The sequence below is a fragment of the Microtus pennsylvanicus genome, chromosome 2, assembly GCF_037038515.1.
Source record: "Microtus pennsylvanicus isolate mMicPen1 chromosome 2, mMicPen1.hap1, whole genome shotgun sequence".
NCBI classification, from domain to species: Eukaryota; Metazoa; Chordata; class Mammalia; order Rodentia; family Cricetidae; genus Microtus; species Microtus pennsylvanicus.
The window spans coordinates 123,293,794-123,313,441 of record NC_134580.1 but is presented as its reverse complement, the minus strand read 5'-3'; the positions used below and the strand labels follow the sequence as shown (position 1 = coordinate 123,313,441).

Sequence of the window (19,648 nt, the reverse complement as noted above, 5' to 3'; positions counted from 1 at the left end):
ATTTTTCCAAAATATTGTTTACATTTATATAGCATTATTTATGAAATCATTTCTTACCCTTTGGAGTTCATGACCTCCCTAGGTGTTCACGTGCTAGGAAAAGCAATAACCATTCTTTTGAGTTTGAAGCTCTAACTACATGTAATAAGCCAGACACAATCCAAAAGGACAAGAAATCTCATAATGAAAGAAAAACCTTGGTGCTGGTCCTGCTGAGCCAAGGCTGGGAGAGGAGCAGCTGTGGGCGGGGCAGGCCAGCTGGGAATTTAGAAAAAAAAAAGAAAAAAGAAGAAAAACATGTAAATACTATAGATTTCTCATTCCACCTATAAAAAATGGAATTGGTTTCTTGGTTATACAATATTGCTATGTATTGGAATAAATAGAATGTTACCTCACCCAAAATTCTCTTTTGAATTAGATACGAGACAATCTAGCGATAAGCCTGGATAACCAGTCGTCTCCATCTCCTCCGCTCCTGATCCCACCACTCAGAATGTTTGCATCATGGCTATTCAAGGCAAGTGTTTATTCTTTTATTGCAATTTCCTCTTCCCTTCTGGAATTGAGTTTTAAAACTGTAATTGCCCAAGACTGCATGTTTTGAAGACAGACTGGGACTTACTACAGCCAGCACATCCCACGTCTCCAAACAACTCTTCAGGAAAACTGAGAAGTAAATGAAATGTTGAAATGCTCTGCATCTGGTCTTGATTTAATCTAGAAACATCATCTCCTTGGCAGGCTACAACTCTGCCAAATGAATATAAGGAAGGCAAACTGCAAGCCTACAAACTGATCTGCGCCATGATGACCAGACGCCAGGATGTTCTGCCAAACTCAGATTTCCTGGTACATTTCTACCTTGTGATGCACCTGGGATTAACCAGCGAGGACCAGGTATCCTGTGACTCCTTTATCATGGTGTACCACAGTGAGAAACTGCTTGGCACAGTTTATGTGTATCAGGGCTTGTGAAAATATGCCAGAAATGCTTAAATCTTCAGTGGCTTCTACTCTTCACACAGACGGTTTTCAAATATATCGTACTCTTACTTGTTCCCCTCCCTGACTGTACATGTACCAACTAAATCTGAATTTTATTCTGCAACCCACATCATCCACTCTCTGTTTTTGTTATCAACTGCAAAGTACCATCTTAGCTATTTTGCCCCTGCGGTTCTGGCCAATTTAAAAGTGTTTGGAGATACATGTTTTAGTAGTTGTATTCTTTTGGTGAGGTACTATCTCCTGTGACTTAAGGATATTGGCATTCCTTGATCTGAAGTTACTTTTATTTATTCCAAAGAAATAGAAGATTTTGTTTGATAGGACCAAAAAGACCCAAGGCCTTCTTCACAAAGCTCCACTCCCCACTTTGTAGATCCTGGACTTAGGGTAATAAGATGTGACCAGTACCCGGTCTTCCTCCCTTGGGAAGTTCCCTAGCACGCATGAGGGACAGGAGGAGGGATGTGGGTAGGCATGTGGACTTTTGAAAACTGTTCTTATTATATTTGCTTATTTCTTTTGTGTGTAGGAGTTGAGGTGTGGGCACATTAGTGGCACAGCTGAAGTGTGAAGGTCAAAGAACAACTTGAAGCAATCAGTTTTCCTTCTGTCATGTGGGTCCTGGGGTATTCAGGCCACCAGACTTAGCGGCAAGCTTGACATTTATTTATTCATTTTCTCTGGAATGTACTTGGGTTTTCCAGTGCTTGAAAAGTGGTCACCATATTCTCTGGTTCCCTGGTATGAACTTTGAGCTGTACTCATTGAGCTTTGTTCTGATCCATTACCACACTATCTCAATGGGTTGTTCTTGTCTTGTTCCCTCTGAGCAGCGTTAGAAGACACTGACAATAACGGCTGAGCTTGGACCCAGGGCTTCATTTATTTTTAAAATAGATGTCTAAGTGGGACATTAAGTACAGGCGCTTGTATGCTCTGCTTAACTATTTCCAGCTGCCCCTTCAGGTGAAAGGACCTCCTTCAGAATGATGCAGTGCAGGGCACATGGAAGATTAAGGGGTATAAATAGCAAAGAGAATCAACTTCAAAGGTTCTAATGAGCTTCCTCAGTGTAGGAAGGTTGGCTTTATGTTAAAGTAGTGTTTTGATAAGATTTTTCATGGAAAAAAATATGATTTGGAAATAATGATCACCTGTAGAATTTTTGATATATAATAAAAATAAATCTGAAAACAGCACAAAGCAGTAGTTCTTAGGAAGTTGGGTTTTTTTTAGAAAGTCCCATAAAGAGGTGTGAATTTAAAATCATCTTTCTGTGTAGGTGTGAAAATGAAACAATAAGATATGAAATAAGGATTATACTATTTAAGAACTCTAAGTAGTATGAGTATGCTTTTATGAATTGTTTTAAAAATATTTTATGTTAAGGAAAAATTGAAAATTATGTACTTTAAATTTTCTTCACATTTTAATGTACATCATATTTTCAGTTAAATGAAGACAGTGATCTTTTGTAGATTTGTTTTAAAATAATATAAATCTTAAAAGACAGCCAGCAGCAATACTATCATTGCAGACGTTAGGACAGAATGGTGATATCCTACATCTCTACTGTATAATTAATCTATTGTGTACGCCAATAGCAGCCTGAATTTTAAGTGACTTTAATAGAATTAACTATTTTACTTTAACCTTAACAATTATTAGTATATGTATTAGAGACCCTGACTGTCTGCCAAAGAGAATTACCATAAGTGAACTTCATTTCTTCCCCAGAAGAAACTTACAGAGTCCTTCTAATGAAAGAAACCTTTCTTGTTTAGCTAAGAAATGTCTCTGGCTAATTAGTTTAACTTTTGGCCCAATTGTCTAAATAGACCATGTTGGTTGTTTGAGAACTTATCTGTACTTCTGGAAACACATGCAATATTCATTATAAAAAGAAAAGAAAACATTTGCTACAGAGAATACAGTTAAATTCAATTTTTAATTGGTACATCAAGCACCTGTGGCTGGTACCATGTTAAGGCTTTTTTCCATTATGTGAGAGTCGCAAAGAACTACACTTCCATAACAAAAGGATTTGTTTATGAAGAAGGAGAAGTCTAAAGACTATCCTTTGTTTTAAAAATAAGTAATAGCAAATATATATGTATATTTTAATTGAACCTTTACTAGTCTTGTTTTATAAATAAAATACAAGATGTGTTTTCTCCTTTGGTCTCTGGGTGGCACTCTTGTCTGCTCAACCTAGCCATGTGGTTTAAAACTGCTGGAAGAGCCAGAACCCTTTGAGTGATAGTGTGTACAACATGATGTTTTACAAAATGCTCTCCTGAATCTGAGAATGTCAGGATTATGTCCATGATGCTCAATAAAATACTGAGATAAAAACAAGCACTAAGAATTAAGTATCGTTGCAAAAAAATGCTTGAAGTAATTGAGATATTCAAGTGTAAAAATCATTCATAAAATATATATCTCATAAATAGCCCTCTGTTCTTGTGTACAATCATGTTAAAGCATAGTTTTATCTAATACAACACCAAATTTGTTTTGTAAGTCAAATAGCCAAAATGTACTTCTAAAACAACATTTGTAATAGTATTAGCTATCTTATTAACTTATTTAATATCCAGCACAATGGCCTTATCAGATAGCCTTTCTCTCTCAGTGTAGATTTAGTGTGGGTTTGTAGAAATAGTGGTGACTTTCTTCCTCTCTCTCTCTCTCTCTCTCTCTCTCTCTCTCTCTCTCTCTCTCTCTCTCTTCTTTCCATGATGAGGTTTGTTGTCATTGTTGTTTTTTCCAGACAAGGTCTTACTTGGATGTCCTGGAATTCACTATGTAGATCATGCTGGTCTGAAACTCATAGAGAACTGCCTGCCTCCTACATGCGTGATAAAGACATACACCACCTTGCCTGACCTTGGCTTTTTTAAAACAATATTAATCTTGCTACCAGTTCAGAAGTAATTAGAATCTTAAGCATCTTTATAATAGTGACCAATTATGAACTCTGCATGATGTACAGGACTACTCAGCCTATGAGTGATCTTCCTTTTGGCCTCCTCTGCTTAGCTGCATTGTGCCTGTATTGGGGTGGAGGTGGAGTGGGAGGGTGTTTGTTTCTCCTAGATCCACAATGCCAGGAACAATGTGATGTCCTACTGATTCTTCTCCACAGTTCACTTGGCTAAATATCATGTCCTATCTCACTAGTAATGAAAGTTCAAAACATCTTGAGAATTTTTGCCAAATGCCACATATTCAAAAAGTTGTTAGAATTCAAGGAAAGACTTGATTTACCCATTGGGCATGTCTTTTCTATTGATTGACAGCTAACATGTTGATCAAACACTTCTTGACCTTATTTCTCCCTTGCTTTCTTTTGCCTGACAATAGTCCTTTCCACTTCATACTCACTAGACCTCCAGATGCCTTGACCTACTTCATACTCTGACATACAGATATCTTCCCACGTAGTTGCCTTTCCAGCTTTCTGTCATTGTTTTGGTTTCTCATCTAAAGCTGTTCTTGGTTGTTCTTAGTTTTTCCTAATGTTAAAGCAGCTTTTTCACCTCAGTCTTCCCCAAAATATTTTGACATGAAAGGAGCTATGATTTGGATTTATTAAAAACATTTCCTATTAATTTCATGATTATTTAAAACATATGGAAAGATCAATACGTGTGAAATGGAAAAGGACAGTTGAGGAAAGGAATTTTATTTTCATGTTTATAAGAACATATATCAAAGACTGGAAAGTTTTCTTTTCTTAAAATAAGTGAACTATTTTTTAACAATGACTTACAGATTTACCGTCTTAATGTAATTTAATTTGTCTGTTATACATCAAAGTTAAATTCTCTTTTAAATGCAAAGCTTACAGTAATACAAAGTTATTGTTGCAAATTTGCATATAGAAATTTCGGGAAATGTGGATCTTTGTTATTGTTGTCTATAATGTTATATTATCATATTTTCTATGGCAGCAAGAAGAAAAGCATAAAGCTTTCCTCAGGTGAAGAAGACTATATAGTTCTGTTCTAGAATAGCCATTGACATGTAGGTTTTAACCTTATTAACATAATATTATTATATGGTAAAATATAATGTGAGGATATGTAACAGTTAGAGCCTTCAGTGGAACTTGAGTTCTAGTCTTGGCCTTCATTTCTTAGCCAAATCATTTGGGCTCGTCTTGCCCTGGTTCTGTGTCAGAGGAGTATATTATAGAGGGCTACTTCCCTTGCTGAGCATGAACCCTTATACGAATGACTACAAAGGACTATGAAGACAGTAACTCCAAGAGCCTCATGCATTTTATTTTCACAATAACTGAAAATTACCCATCTGTCATCTTATTTTTTAATATAATGATTTGGCTGAAAAACATACTTATGTACTATGAAATTTTACAAGTGGAGAAATCCTTACTCCTTGTGTTGTGGGTCAGACATAAGTAGTGTTTACTTTGCCTTGTATACCCACAATCTAGAAATGTCTTTTGTGGTCCTATGGTCATTGGCTTACTCTCTTTACTTGCTTCTCACCTAAGTCAATGAAGGATGGTGGAAGACTCCTTCTAACTGGGTTGACATAGCACTTGAAAGACTTGGAGATTAATGGGATGACATCTTGAGGGAACTGGGTCCTCCTGTCTGGAGGTTCTGTCTGGACACCAGCATCACTGTAGGCAGTCAGATCTCTGCCAGTGCCAGCCTCCTCGGGGTGTAACTGGGTGTGTTTGCTTGCTACCCTTTTCTTGACTGTTGAAATTCATACTTGATTCTTTAGCTGGAAATTCTGTAATCCAGCTAACACTGCTATCAATTCCTGTCCTCAAACTTCTTGAAAAGTGGATTCTGTTGTCTGCAAGTAAAATTCTGGCAGTGACTGCTCCATGGTGCTGCTGAGCCCTGGAAATTCCAGATCAACAGCAGTTCAGTTTAGCTTCTCAATACACCTGGAGCACTAACTTAAACAACTTGGGTTGTTTTCCCCCCTTCTAACTATAGTCACTTATTTTGTAGCCAATATGTCACTCGTTCTTTAAGTATACTTTTTAACTGTACCAAAATATACATAGATATAATTTTAGCACTATATATAGAAGATTATTCTACCATAGAAATCAAAATAAGTTTATGATTTTTCTTAACGGATGTTCCAACCTCCTCTCATGAGGTATATGATGGAATAATATAATAATAAACAGTCGTTTGTAAAAAGATCCCCAGGGGCTCCTCAGTGAGCGTAAGACTCACCAGTGAGCTATGAAAGCAAGGTGCAGGGGTGATACATGTAAATTGGCCATACCAACTCTTCTAATAACCCCAGACAGCCTGCATCATGCAGTGATATGTAATAATTGCATCACCTTTTCTCAAACAAAGAATTGCTCTTTGCTAGAAATTTAGCCTTATAACTAGAATCTTGTATGGTAAATATGTATAAGTTCATCAGCTTAGTTAAAGCTAAACTGATAGAAATGTTCAGTTATAGAAAAAGAATTATTATGCTAAATTTGGGGAAGGTGGAGGCTTATTTGTCTTTTTTGTCTGAAATAATTTAATATCTCTCTAAAGTCCTCATTTTGTATAGTAAGTTATTTTTACAAAAAAAAAACAATTCACAGAATTTTAATTTAGTGCTGGCATGATAGAGTAGCCACTTTGGCATTTAGACATTTATGCGATACCTACTGTATAATCCTGAAGAGATCAGTATAAAAACTGTGGAAGGCTCACCTTATAGAAACTGCATTTAAAAAGAATTTTTAAAGTCACAGTTTTGTTCTGTGAAGGAAAAGGAATAATCTGAATCTATTTTTGTTGTAACAATGACTCTTGTATCTTTATGCTTCAGGATATGACTTCAGAATGGCTTTAATATGCAGTTTTTATAGCTGAAAAGCCTCCTGTTGAGAACAGTGAGACCTGAGAACAAGATTCAACTTTGCCACAAGTGCTCAGGGATCAGTTACACTAAAGGACTCTAGAGTCCTTGAATATTCTTGGGTTTTCTGGTTTACTTTTAAATATTTATTGCTAAGGTCATACCGTTCTTTCCTAAATATGTTACAATATTCAAGAACTTTTTTGCAACGAATATTTTTCTCACCATTGGTAAAGTATTGGGTTTTTAAAAGTATGATATACATAAGTGAATATCTGTAATATTCATTAACTTGGACAAAGAACTAAAAAAATGATAATTGGGCATCAAATGTCCTTGTAGTTAAATTATTTTGCAAATAACTCGTAGAAGAATTTGGACTTGGCAGGACTTAGAAAGACTTAAAGAGTGGCAGGATTTACAGAACAAGATGTAGGATGTTAGAACTTCTCAGACAATGCTCAAGGACCAATGACTAGAACAGATTTGACTCAGTGCCAAGTATGCGTGGATGAACTAACATATGAACATGACTAAGCAGGCAGCACAGCACTGTAACGGGCCCCAGACTGTCTGGAGCATCAGAAGAGTCAGGTGTAGATAGGTCATACAGGCATTGCCCTTGTACTTTTCATCCCACAGATAATGGAGCACGTTTGTTGGTTTTAGAGCACAAAACTCAACATGATCCCCCCCCCCCCCAAGAAACCAAAAGACAAAAACCTAACACTTTCAGGAACTTACACCGTAGTGATTATGTGGGGTGAATTATAGTCATGTGACAGTTGATGACAGCAAAAACAGAAAGGGAATTAAAATAACCCAGGAGCAAGTTAATGAAGGTTAGTGATGACTGAGACACAGATGGGTTGTGTGTGCGTATGTGTTTTATATATTCTATGTGTTTTGTTTAGATATGTTTTGTATATGTGAAATATTGGGGGCAGATAAGGTACTCCACTGAACAGAAAGTGTTCTGACAAGGTAGAGCGTCCTGGGAATGTTCCTGTTGCTTCTCAAAGCCAAAGCTAGTTGAGAAAAAGAAGGAAGGCTGGCTCAATCGAATGGAATACCCGAACAGATAAACTCATGTAAGGATAGGAAATAATGGTTCTGTAGCAAAATTTGGACACCTCATGATTCAACCTTCCCTCACCTTAGATGCCATAGTGGTATCAGGCACATGTATATTCCCAAGAATTCTTTCCTATTAGAAATTAGAAATATATGGGGAAGATTCCCAGGGATTTTCTTTACCTAAGAAAACCTGCTTTCTTTCCTCTCTCTTTTCCTTTTGAGATAGGGTTTCTCTTTTTAACCCTGCTTCCTTGAACTCACTCTGTAGACCAGGTTGGCCTTAAAACTCACAGAGATCCACCTGCCTCTGCTTCCCGAGTGGTGTAATTGAAGGCATGAACCACTACCGCCTGGCTGAAAACACATTTTTTAATCCTGTTGGAGTCAAACAGTTGATGTGCAAATCATAAATTTACTCATTTATTGAAACAGAATGTCTAAAGGTCTTTCTTATTTGGTGGTTTTTGTTAGCCAGCTTTGTTACTATGTAAAAGTAATCTGACACTCAAAACATTTAACCTCTTAAAATGTATGAGTACATCATTTAAGTTCACTTCATTCAAATTAATATTTTACTTCATGAATATATAAAATTTTTAAGTTTTAACAAGGATTGATGAAAAAATAATAGTTATAAGGATAAGTGATATGTGTTCCTCTCGCTATGTGTATTGTACCCAATTCAGAATGATAAACGAATACCACTAGGTAGTGTCCAGAACTTTCTGAGTGTTTCTTAAGTTTCATGGAAAAGTAGCAATTATAGATTTATCAAAATTTGTCAAGGAAAATAAATTTTATTAGGCTTCATTTAGCTATCAGTGTCTATGTAGACTTCAGATGGTTGGCTGCAGCAAAAACATTTAAAGAGAAGGGTTTTTCTTTTTCTTTTCTTTCCTTTTATTTTCTTTTATAACTATATAACCAATAATTATTTTTGTTAATCTGCCAAGCCCACTTATACCTCAATAAGGAAAGTAGAAATATGTAGAAGGTGACAGATGGCAGAGGTTTCAGTTAAGGGGTTTAACATGTGTGCAGTGAACTTGTTTCATAGCCTTAAAATGTGCAAGATGATAGCACAGGAGACTGTTTCAGAGAGAAACTTGTCCACCTGCGAGGCCAGAAACTAAAAAAACCTTTGATTTACCTTGTTGGTTTTAAGGGTGTAAAGCTTTTCTTTTAAGTAAATGTCATCAATGAAGAATATAAAGCATGCATATTCCACCATAAATCTTTTATATATTCAACATGACATAATACAAATAGGTCTTCTCTGAAGTCTCTTTTTAGAAATATATTTTATTTACTATAGCCTCTCCCAAGGAACAAGTCAAGAACCTTCCTTAATGGAGTCTTTGGAATATGTCTTGTCTTGTCCCAAGCAGAATAAATGCAAATGTGATAGAAATGCAAAACATGGAGGCTTCACTTTGTGCCAATGCGTTCTGCATCCACCAGTCATTGTGGCAAAGTGGGTAACCAAAGCAACCTCACCACGCCACCTGAGAGTCAAGGTCCAGCTACAAGTTTTAGAGCAGGCTTTAACTTTCTGCTGTGATGATGGGCTAGTCAGCTTCTCACCATAGAATTGTGAGTCTGAAGATGGGGTTTGGGAACAGGTTGGACTCCCCCATCCCCCGAAGATCTTTGGCCATTTCTAGAGACATTTTTGGTTGTCATAGTTGGGACATCTAGTGGTGTGTCGAAGTATAATACACAGGACATATGAAGAATCTATGACCCAGAATATCAACAGTGCTGGAGAAGAGAATCCTTGCCCTAGAAGGCAGTTGAGCAGATGACACTGGGATGAGAAAAGAGCCAGGCAACCCAGTGGCAAAACTTAGCAATCACAAAACATATGTAAGACCAGCCTCTTTCACTTAACCAAGAAATTAAAGCATATGAACGTTTACTAGAGAGATTAAGAGAGGCAAATGTTTATGATTGGTTATATTGAAGTTACCAGTGTTTGTTTTTCAAGAATTTTGCTAGTGGAGCTCAACTAAATTCTTCATTGATTTTCTCTTTTTAAGTTAACTTAAGAAGTGAAACATGGTCTGATTAATTCGGGTGAACATGCAGATGACTTGAGGTAGATTTTGCCTAGATACACAGTCTGATAAGTTTGTGGCCTAAAGCTGTGAAGTTCAAGGTGCTAAGTTACAACTGAAAGCCACTTCCCTACCCACCCAAGACCTTGACACTCTAGTTGAGAGGAAGGCTGGCTAAGAGGACAGCTTGCATGGAAGAATGTTGGCACAGAGATATAGACAGGTGCTTTTCTAAGTAGCTAAGGCAGTACGACGTGAAAGATTAGGTCGTCTTACTTTGTGAGTTGATGTATCTGGAGGTTTCTTTCCTGCTACCAGCTCCTGAATAACTACTCTGAGACTTAATATTAATTACAAATTGTTTGGCCTATTAGCTCAAGCTTATTTTTAACTAGCTTTTAACAACTGAAATTAACCCATTTCTATTAGTCTATATTTACCATAACATCTTGTTTCTATTGTGGCTGCTGGTGTCTTCTGGCATCTCAAAGACTCTTGCCTTCTTTTTCCCTGTATCTTTGTTTAGATTTCCCGCCTAGCTATATTCTGTCCTGCCATAGACCAAAGCAGCCCCTTCTTTATTAACCAATGGTAATAAAACATTCACAGCATAGACAGGGGCATCCCACATAAAGCTGAGACTTGTAGGGTAAATTGTGACTTACCATCTGGAGAAGTGTGGGGTGTGTGTGTGTGTGTGTGTGTGTTGTAGTAGTAGTAGTAATAGTAGTAGTCTACTCTATCCATCTATATACATTTTTCCCTTGAGCCTCTGACTGAACCTAGAACTTGCCACCTATGCTAGCTCATGAGCAAGCCCCAGTGAACCAGTGCTGGGATTGCATGTTTGTGTGGCCAGATCTGACTTTTATGTGAGTGATGGGGAGTTGAACTCAGGTCCTCATGATTGCAAGCAAGCAGTCTTACCTACCAAGCTAACTTCCAGCTGCTGGAGACACTTTATCATGCAGTTTTCTCTTCAAACATGATAAGTGACTGTGAGTGTTTAAACCCCTCTAGCTCTGCGGGCTGTCCAGCGTTTTCTTGGATTGCGTTGGGAAAGCCATGTTCAGCTTGGCTTGTGCCCTGGCCTTGTCCTTAAATGGCTGTAACCTTGAGTCAGCAGCTGTGTGGCTCTGTTTTGCTACTTAGTCTGTGAAATGGGTTCCCAGGGTTCTCTCTGGGTCTTTCACAGAAGAAGATGTTGTCCTTCCATTGTCACTTGCCTCTCACTGCAGCTGCTTCCCCCTGAGGCTGAGGACATAGTTCATTTACCTACAGGATCATCCTTTCTTATTTAGAATCTGGAAAGTTTTAAGAGAATTCGTGTTTTTCTCTAGTCAAAGAGGTATGACAGGGATGGCCTCTGGAAGTATTACAATATACTTCAGTTATATTAAAGAAGAGAGGGTACGTAAGCTCCCATCTGCAGGGGAAAGACTGTTGATGTTAAAAGATTTTCAGTCATGATTGTGGTTTAGAATTTATAAAGGATATGTTGGCTGCAAGGGAAGCATTTTAAGCGGCAGGTTTTCCTTCTGTGGGAACATGCTCTCCTTGTGGGGAATAAGCTCTTTGTTTGGTCGATTTCTTTTACTGTATAACAGTAAGTGGCGGTGTGGTGATTGCAGATTGTTCAGCTATTAATGCTATTTACTGGAATACATTTTAGAGAGAGCATTATTTTCTAAAGAAACAGTAAACAACAGTTTTTCTTTTATTCTCTCATGGAAAAATATTCTCTGGTAGGTATTTGTGGGCTAGAAAAATTTGAGCAAAAGAGAGCTTCTAGTAAGGAGACATGACAATAAAGTGCCCACCATTGTTACTCACACTGGAGTTTGTTGGGCACGTGCAGCATGGTCATTTCATTAAGACCTAGTGCCGTGTGTCGTCTAGTTGGTTCTGTCCTTGATCTCCATGGCAGTTGTTCCCATGCAGAAGCCGCGCGCTCTGGCCTGCTCTCTCATGTAGCTGTCTCCAGTCCTGAGAAGTCATTGCTGAAAGCTGGGGAAGAAATGATTACCGTGTCTAAGTAGGAAGTTGTCGGATGGTTTGGCTTTCATTTTAGGGCTTATTTATTCATTCATTCATTCATTCATTCATTCATTCATTCATTTTTTTTGCTTACTTATTTTAGTATGAGTATGTTTTGCTTTTCCTTTTATTGAAAAAAGCTTTTTTTCCCTTCATACGGTTTGCCCTGCATAATCATAAGGTTTCCTTTCCCTCCACTCCTCCCAACTTGTCCCCTTCTCCCCTCCCATATGGATTCATCCTCTTTCTGTCCTTAGAAAACAAACAAATTTTTATTTATTTATTTATTTATTTGTTTGTTTGTTTGTTTGTTTAAGATTTCTGTCTCTTCTCCACTGCTGAAGAAGATAAAAGGAAGATTATGGAAGTTTTATATTAAATATAATTTTGAGGCAAAAAAAAAATAGAAAACAAACAGGTTTTGCCAGCAGTGGTGGCGCACGCCTTTAATCCCAGCACTCGGGAGGCAGAGGCAGGCAGATCTCTGTGAGTTTGAGGCCAGCCTGGTCTACAAGAGCTAGTTACAGGACAGCTCCAAAGATACAGAGAAACCCTGTCTCAAAAAAAAATAAATAAATAAAAATAAAACAACCAGGTTTCTAAGGAATAATAATAAAATAAAATATAGTACAATAAGATAAAACAAAACCCAACACATTGGGGTGGAACAAAACAGACAGAAGGAAAAGAGCTCTCTATAACAGGCATAAGAAACAGATGCAGAGATCAACTGGTTCTCACCCTTAGGAATCTCATAAAAAATAAAAGCTATAATGTATGCACAAAGGAGCTGTAAAGTAAAATGACAGAAAATATCTATATAAATAAAATCAAAGTTAAAAATTATGCAAGATTTATAAAATAAACAACCCTACCATGACATTATGAGAAAAAGAATCTCCCGTGATGTCATTGAGTTCATTTTCTGTTGGTCATCTACTGCTGGGCACGCAGCCTATCCTTTAAGAATGGTTTGCTTCCCCAGTGAGACTCCATTGGAGAAAAGTAAATTTTCATTTGTAAGTGGTTATCAATTAGATAGCTTCTGGGTTAAGGATGGGTGCATATATCTACTTCTCCTTTCAGCTCTGGGACCCCATCTAGTACAGACCTGTGCAGGCCCTGTGTGTGTTGCCTCAGTCTCTGTGAGTTCATGTGTGCATGGATTCTGTTGATTCAGAGGACCTTGTTTTCTTGGTATCCTCAGTCCTCTCTGTCTCCTATATTCTTTCTGCCTTCTCTTCTATAGGGTGCCCTGAGCCCTGGTGGTGGAGGGATTTGATGGAGATAATCCTGTTTAGGGCTGAGTGTTCCAAAGTCTGATGGGTCTCTGTATTTGTTTTTACCAGGTACAGAAGGAAGCTTCTTGGGCTGGGCAAGGCATTGATCTATATAGAAGAATGTCTTTAGGAGTCATTTTATTGTTATGTTTTGTTGAAAGGAGGCTGCTTCTTGGTTCCTGCTGCTCAGCCCTGAAATGATCACACAGAACCTGTATTAATTAAATCACTGCTTATTCCATTAGCTCTAGCTTCTTATTGGCTAACTCTTACATATTAATTTAACCCATTCTATTAATTTGTGTATTGCCGGGTAAAGTTCCATTCGGCTACATCTGGGCTACATGGCTTCTCTCTAACTCCGCCTCCTTTCTCCCAGCATTCAGTTTAGTTTTCTTTGCCTACCTCTATTCCCTGCAGAGGCCCAAGACAGTTTCTTTATTAACCAAATGGTATTCACAACATTCAGAGGGGAATCTCCCTCCCCCTCCCTCTCCAGTTCAAAGAGCAGTCAGGATTCCCTGCCCTGTGGGAAGTTCAAGGTCTTCCCCCCTCCATCCAGGTCTAGGAAGGTGAGCATCCAAACAGACCAGGCTCCCACAAAGCCAGCACATGCAGTAGAATCAAAACCCAGTGCCTTTGTCCTTGGCTTCTCAATCAGCCCTCATTGTCAGCCACACTCAAGAGACCGGCTTGATCACATGCTCCATCAGTCCCAGTCCAGCTGGCCTTGGTGAGCTCCCATTAGATCAGCCCCACCATCTCAGTGGATGGGCGCACCCCACCCGGTCCTGACTTCCTTGCTCATATTCTCCCTCCTTCTGCTCCTCATTGGGACCTTGGGAGCTCAGTCCAGTGCTCCAGTGTGGGTCTCTGTCTCTATCTCCATCCATCGCCAGATGAAGGTTCTATGGTGATATGCAAGATATTCATCAGTGTTGCTATAGGATAAGGCTAGTTCAGGCGCCCTCTCCTCAGCTTCCCATATGAACTCATAGTTTCCGATTTCAAAACTTACTAAAATTACAGTATTCGTAAGTGGTTATACCTATAGAGCAATAAAATAGAATTGAGAACATGGAAAGAAACATGTGTATCTATGGTGTTTTTTGACTAGTTTTTGATGTAGCTGCAAAAATAATACAATGAGGAAAAAGTAATTTCTTCTCATGCTGGTACAGTTGGACATCTTCATACAAAGGGATAAAATTAGGTGCTGCAATGAGGACTACTGAGAACTCAAGAACAATGGCACTGGGTTTTGATCCTTCTGCACGTACTGGCTTTGTGGGAGCCTAGGCTGTTTGGATGCTCACCTTACTAGACCTGGAAGGAGGTGGGAAGTCCTTGGACTTCCCACAGGGGCTGATAAGGGAGGGGGAGTTGATTGGGGGAGGGGGAGGGAAATGGGAGGTGGTGGTGGGGAGGAGGCAGAAATCTCTAATAAATAAATTAATTAAAAAAATTAGGTGCTGCATAGACAGACAGTTCATTGGGTAAGAGTACTTACTGTTCAGGCATGAGAACCTGAGTTCAGACTCCAGCACCCATGTAAAAAGCTGGGCAGTGCCACACTCGGCTGTAACCCCAGTGTTGTTGGAGGCAGAGCCAGGAGAATCATTGGAACTTGCTTGCAGCCAGTGTGAAAGACCCTAGAACAGTAAAACAGGGTGAAAGCGCAGGCCACCTGTCTTCTCTGGTCTCTGTGTATGTACATGGGCTCACATACCCTTGCACCACATATAAAACACATACACATGCGATGAAATTAGCCTCACACCATATGCAAAATTTGACTCATAATGAACCAATGGTCTAATTGATGTGTCAGAGCTAAAACTATGTTTTTAGAGGAAAGTAAAATAGGAAATTGTGACTTTCTTGGAATTGACACTAAAGACTTAGGAATGATAAACAACCAAAGAAAAGGGGAGAATGTAAGTTGTCCTTTACCAAAATTAAAATCTACCATGCATCAAAGGACAAATCTCACAAGTGAAAAGATGACTCCTAAAATGGTTAAAAAAAATTTCATATCACATGCCCAAAGAGGTCTCCTGGCCAGAGTGTCTGAAGAAACACTGCAATTTAACGGCAAATCAGTGGCCCAAGTATAAAAGAATGAAGGGCTTAAATAGACTAAAATTTCTCCAAAGGAGACATCAACATGACCCACAAGCACGGGAAATGATGTTGAATACAATCAGTCACAGAGAAATGTAAATCAAAACTACAAGGTACCACTTCATATTCACTAAGATGGCTGTTAAGGTAATTTCCTTAAAAGGTAAAAAAAAAATTGACAAGACTAGAAGAATCCTTGAACATTCCAGGTGAGAATGTAAAGTGGAAGAGCTGCTGTGGGAAGGAAACAGCCCTCAAAATGTTAGCACAGAGCTCACAGAAGCAGCGCTTCCACTGAGAGCTAGCTCCTTAAAGAGCTGGCCTCAGAGATTCCACACATCTTTTTTTTTAGTCTATCAATGTTTGCTGATAGATATAAGTATAAAAAATCAGAGCATGAACATGATTTGATAAATTAAGTAGACTTAATTTCAATACTATAAAAAGAAGAAACAATTCAAATTCTCCCCATTTATTTCACACCTACAAAAACCACTTCAAGGGCATTAAAGATCTCTCAGAACTGATCAGTTTTGTGCAGGTAAACCATGTTTCTTTTTAAAAGGTTTGTGTACTTGCCCAGGCTCAAGAATATAAAATCTAGCACATAAAGTTCATTTCTAGCGGTAGAAATACAGGCAATATACTGTTATGGCAACAACCATCAATTATTGTTAATTTTTCTATAACAACCAAATGGATAATAAAATATTGCAACAACTCAAGTATTACTGAGAAAGTGCATCTCTACAGTATTTAGTGTTGCTGTTCAGCTTTTTACCTTAAAACAGCCTATGGTAACTGGCATCAAAGAAGGTCCTTGCAGTAGACTGCCTCTGCTTGAGAACTTAGAATGTAGTTATTGCATGCTGCTAATATTTTATCAAGACATTGAGGATACTCTTAAAGTATTTGATGGTAGACAATGATTAAGACACCACACTACAAAAGCCTCATGCAGAAGGACACCTTACTGATGTGGTTCTGCTTGAAGTACCGTGAGAAAGGTTACAGTGGGATTGTCACACATCATAGCAACAGTATGTTTGCACAGGTTAAGGCTTTAGCTGCTTCTTTAGGCCGCTTCTTTCTCGGATTCTTCTTCTTCAGCAGTTTCTAACCAGGTTAGCCACTGATTTACCTGAAACAAAGCCTTGCCTTTCCTGGAAACTCTTGAGTTATATCTTCCTTTCAAGCCAAAAAAGCTTTCTCCTCAATAATTTCCATTCATAGAAATGAGCAAAAAATCGAAGTAACATGCCTTTTGGGAAGCTGCTATTGTAACAGTGCACCTGCAGAGCACACAGGGCGCTGACCTGTAGATCCACATGATCATGAAGGAATTTCTGCATCACTGGCTTGAAAGGGAGCAGCAGTCATTCTTCCTATTCTAACTGTTCTTCGAAAGGAGAGAGGAGGAATCTGTTTCATTGCTAGGTGATTCCACACATCCTTATAGCACCACTGTTGAACAAGTACCAAGGTAGAAACAACTCACATGCCCACCAATTAATAAAATAATAAGCATGGCAGGTGTGGGGCTCATACTTGAAATTCTAGCCTTCAGAAGGCTGAGGCAGGAGGATTACTGGAACCTTAGTTACATGTGATCCAGACTCAAAAATAAAAGAGAAAATGAAGGCTATCAACACAGTAGAATATTATTTAATTTTTAAACATCCATGCCAGACATGTTAGCCTATGCTATGCTTATAATCCCAGCAATTCTGAGATAGAGGCCAAGGAATATCAGGAGTTTAAGGCCATCTTCAACCCCATAGTAAATTTGAGGTCAGCCTGAGCAACATGGACATCGTCTCAAATGAAAAGTAAAACAGGATAAACCTTGAAAACATGTTGAGTAGCAGAAGCCAGATATATTCTGAAATGCCCAGAGCTAACAAATCCACATAGACAGACGGCAGATTAGTGGTTGCCAGGTACTTGGATAGAGGGGAAGCAGGGAGTGGCTGCTAATGGACATTGGGTTTCATTTGGGAGGGATGAAATGTTCTCAAGTTAGATAGTGGTGATGTTTGCTCAATTCTGGGACTATACTAAAAGCTATTTTGTACACACAGGTTGGATTTTATTACATATGAAGTATTTAATAAAGTTGTTACAAATAGCAAAAAGAAGTAACAGTCAAGACAGGACCTGTGACTTTCAAACACTGGTGTAAAGTAAAATTATATACAGTGTTTCACACCTGCCCAACTTGCTTTCGGAAGGCCAGCAGAGCATTCCTTGTCAGATGAGGGGTTAGTTGTAAAGCAGGTATAAACAGACTTTGAGATGCTTCCTCTGGACTTGCAGGCTGCCTTGTGACCCCTGCCCACTCATTACTGTGTGACTGGCAAAAGTTCTCTGCCTTCAGAAGAGTTTTTCACATAGCCCACTTCCCCTCTGCTGTGCATGCCACTGTCCTGGGAACTCTGTGTCACAGCAGTTCTCGGGGTACAGGGCTTAAGGAGTGTTGAGTCTTAGCTACTGAGCCCAGTTATTCCATCCTGTCCTTTAGTAACGTAGAAGTCACATTTTGAAAATCTGCTGCTTTTCTCCAAATAAATTGCATCCCACATGGCCATTAATACAGAGAACATGCGGCATATACCACCTATCATTCGGCTCAGATCTAGAGAGTAACCTATGGTTTCATACGGTGCCATGTTTTGCTATGCCTTGGTGGGGCATAATGCCAGGGAGTGCATAATGACCTAAGTTTTATTTTTGTCACCAGAGTCCAGATAGCAGCTTATGGTCTCTAAAAGTTTGTGTACTCAGAGCTGAAGGAGCAGGGAAGAGAGGGCCAGGTCTAGAATTTGAAGGTTCCTGATCTATTAGGATAGCTAAAGCCAACGATAGTTGATATTTGCAAATGTGTCCTGAAGGTACTAAAGAGTCATAGGTGTGGCTGTTGTTAATTTAAATTATATCCACATTTAATGTGAAAAGTATTTCATTATCATTTCCAAGTGTGGGATGAGTTGTGTCTTTTTAATTAACCAGGTTTCTGGGACACACAAATCCTAACAGTTCCCATGTTGCCAAATAAAAGGTTCCTGTGACCTATACTAGAAAAAAGATAGGTGCCCCGAAAAGTAGGAATGAAATCATTTTACTGTGTATGTAGCATTTCTTAAAGGGAAAAGTCAGGTGAAGAGTTAGGTGATTTTTGCACACACAGATCTTATTTCTTGATGACTGCTTAGGCTCACAGAGGGCCTGAGTGACTTTAGGTGGGAGAACCGGATCTGTTTGCTCTGGAGAAGCGAGCACAAGTCCTCCAAGGAGAGGCAGGGAGACAGATGGCTGGCTATTGTATTACAGGCATCATCTGCTAGGTCATGAGCAAATATTAAGTGAAAAATATCCATGTGATTGGTGTGAAAGCACAGCCGCAACATCGGCAGCGCAGGAGGGATGGGAACTTGTGCACGTTTGTGTTTCAAAGAATGTCGTGCGGACATGTTAGATATACAGGGTTAATTCATTTTAAACTGTGGTAAAGTGAACATTTGTCCCCATCTTTGACACTACTGTGCAATATTTTGAATTGAAATGGCCAGTAATGGCCCCTTTTTTTATTTTCCATAACAACACAAGCACTAAATTATAGCTGTGCAATTATGTAAACAATGGAAATGCTTCCAGAAGGAATCCTTCCTTTTAAATTTTCATTTTGTGTAATTGTTGGAAGGTTTAGAGCTGTAATAAACAAAATTATTTTACACATTTATCATTCTAAAGGTCAATTATAAGAGAACTAAAGAAGCAGCCCTGTGCAGAATGAGTAAGCCAATTTGTGCTGCCGTCACCATATGTTTTCCTTATCACGTATAGTTTTTCCAGTTACTGTGTACATAGCGTTCAATTAAAGCGATTCATTTGAGGGGCTGAATGTAGTTTGTGTTTATAGAACTGCGCTTTGGAGGAGAGGAAACAACACGCCTCTATTTGAATTACCTGATTTTTTGCAAGATCAGTGATAAGAGACAGATGTTCTCACCAGTTGCTTTCTCATAAGCCTGAACCCTGTGATAAGCTGCAAAGCCACAATTATCATCTTACAGTCTAGCTTTTGAAAGCACTGAGCATGGAGCTCGCACATGGACCTTTCACTAAAACAGAAAATGCCAGTGTGTGTCCTGCTTACCGTGTGGCAACAGGTCACAAGGTGGTTTCTTTCCAGCAGAAACA

General features: G+C 38.7%; 1 protein-coding gene across 5 annotated transcripts in view; it reads left to right on the top strand.

Moving 5' to 3' along the window:
* The window catches only part of Ralgapa2 (Ral GTPase activating protein catalytic subunit alpha 2), a 257,852-nt gene that overhangs the window by 116,041 nt on the left and 122,163 nt on the right, over positions 1-19,648 (top strand). For all 5 annotated transcript variants that reach the window (XR_012909718.1, XM_075962383.1, XM_075962381.1 and 2 more), the window contains 2 exons: positions 422-520; positions 745-900. Coding sequence is in view for 4 of the 5 variants with exons in the window: in XM_075962383.1 (XP_075818498.1) it covers positions 422-520; positions 745-900 (255 nt within the window). In the remaining variant the exon portion in view is untranslated. The remainder of the gene's footprint in view (positions 1-421; positions 521-744; positions 901-19,648) is intronic.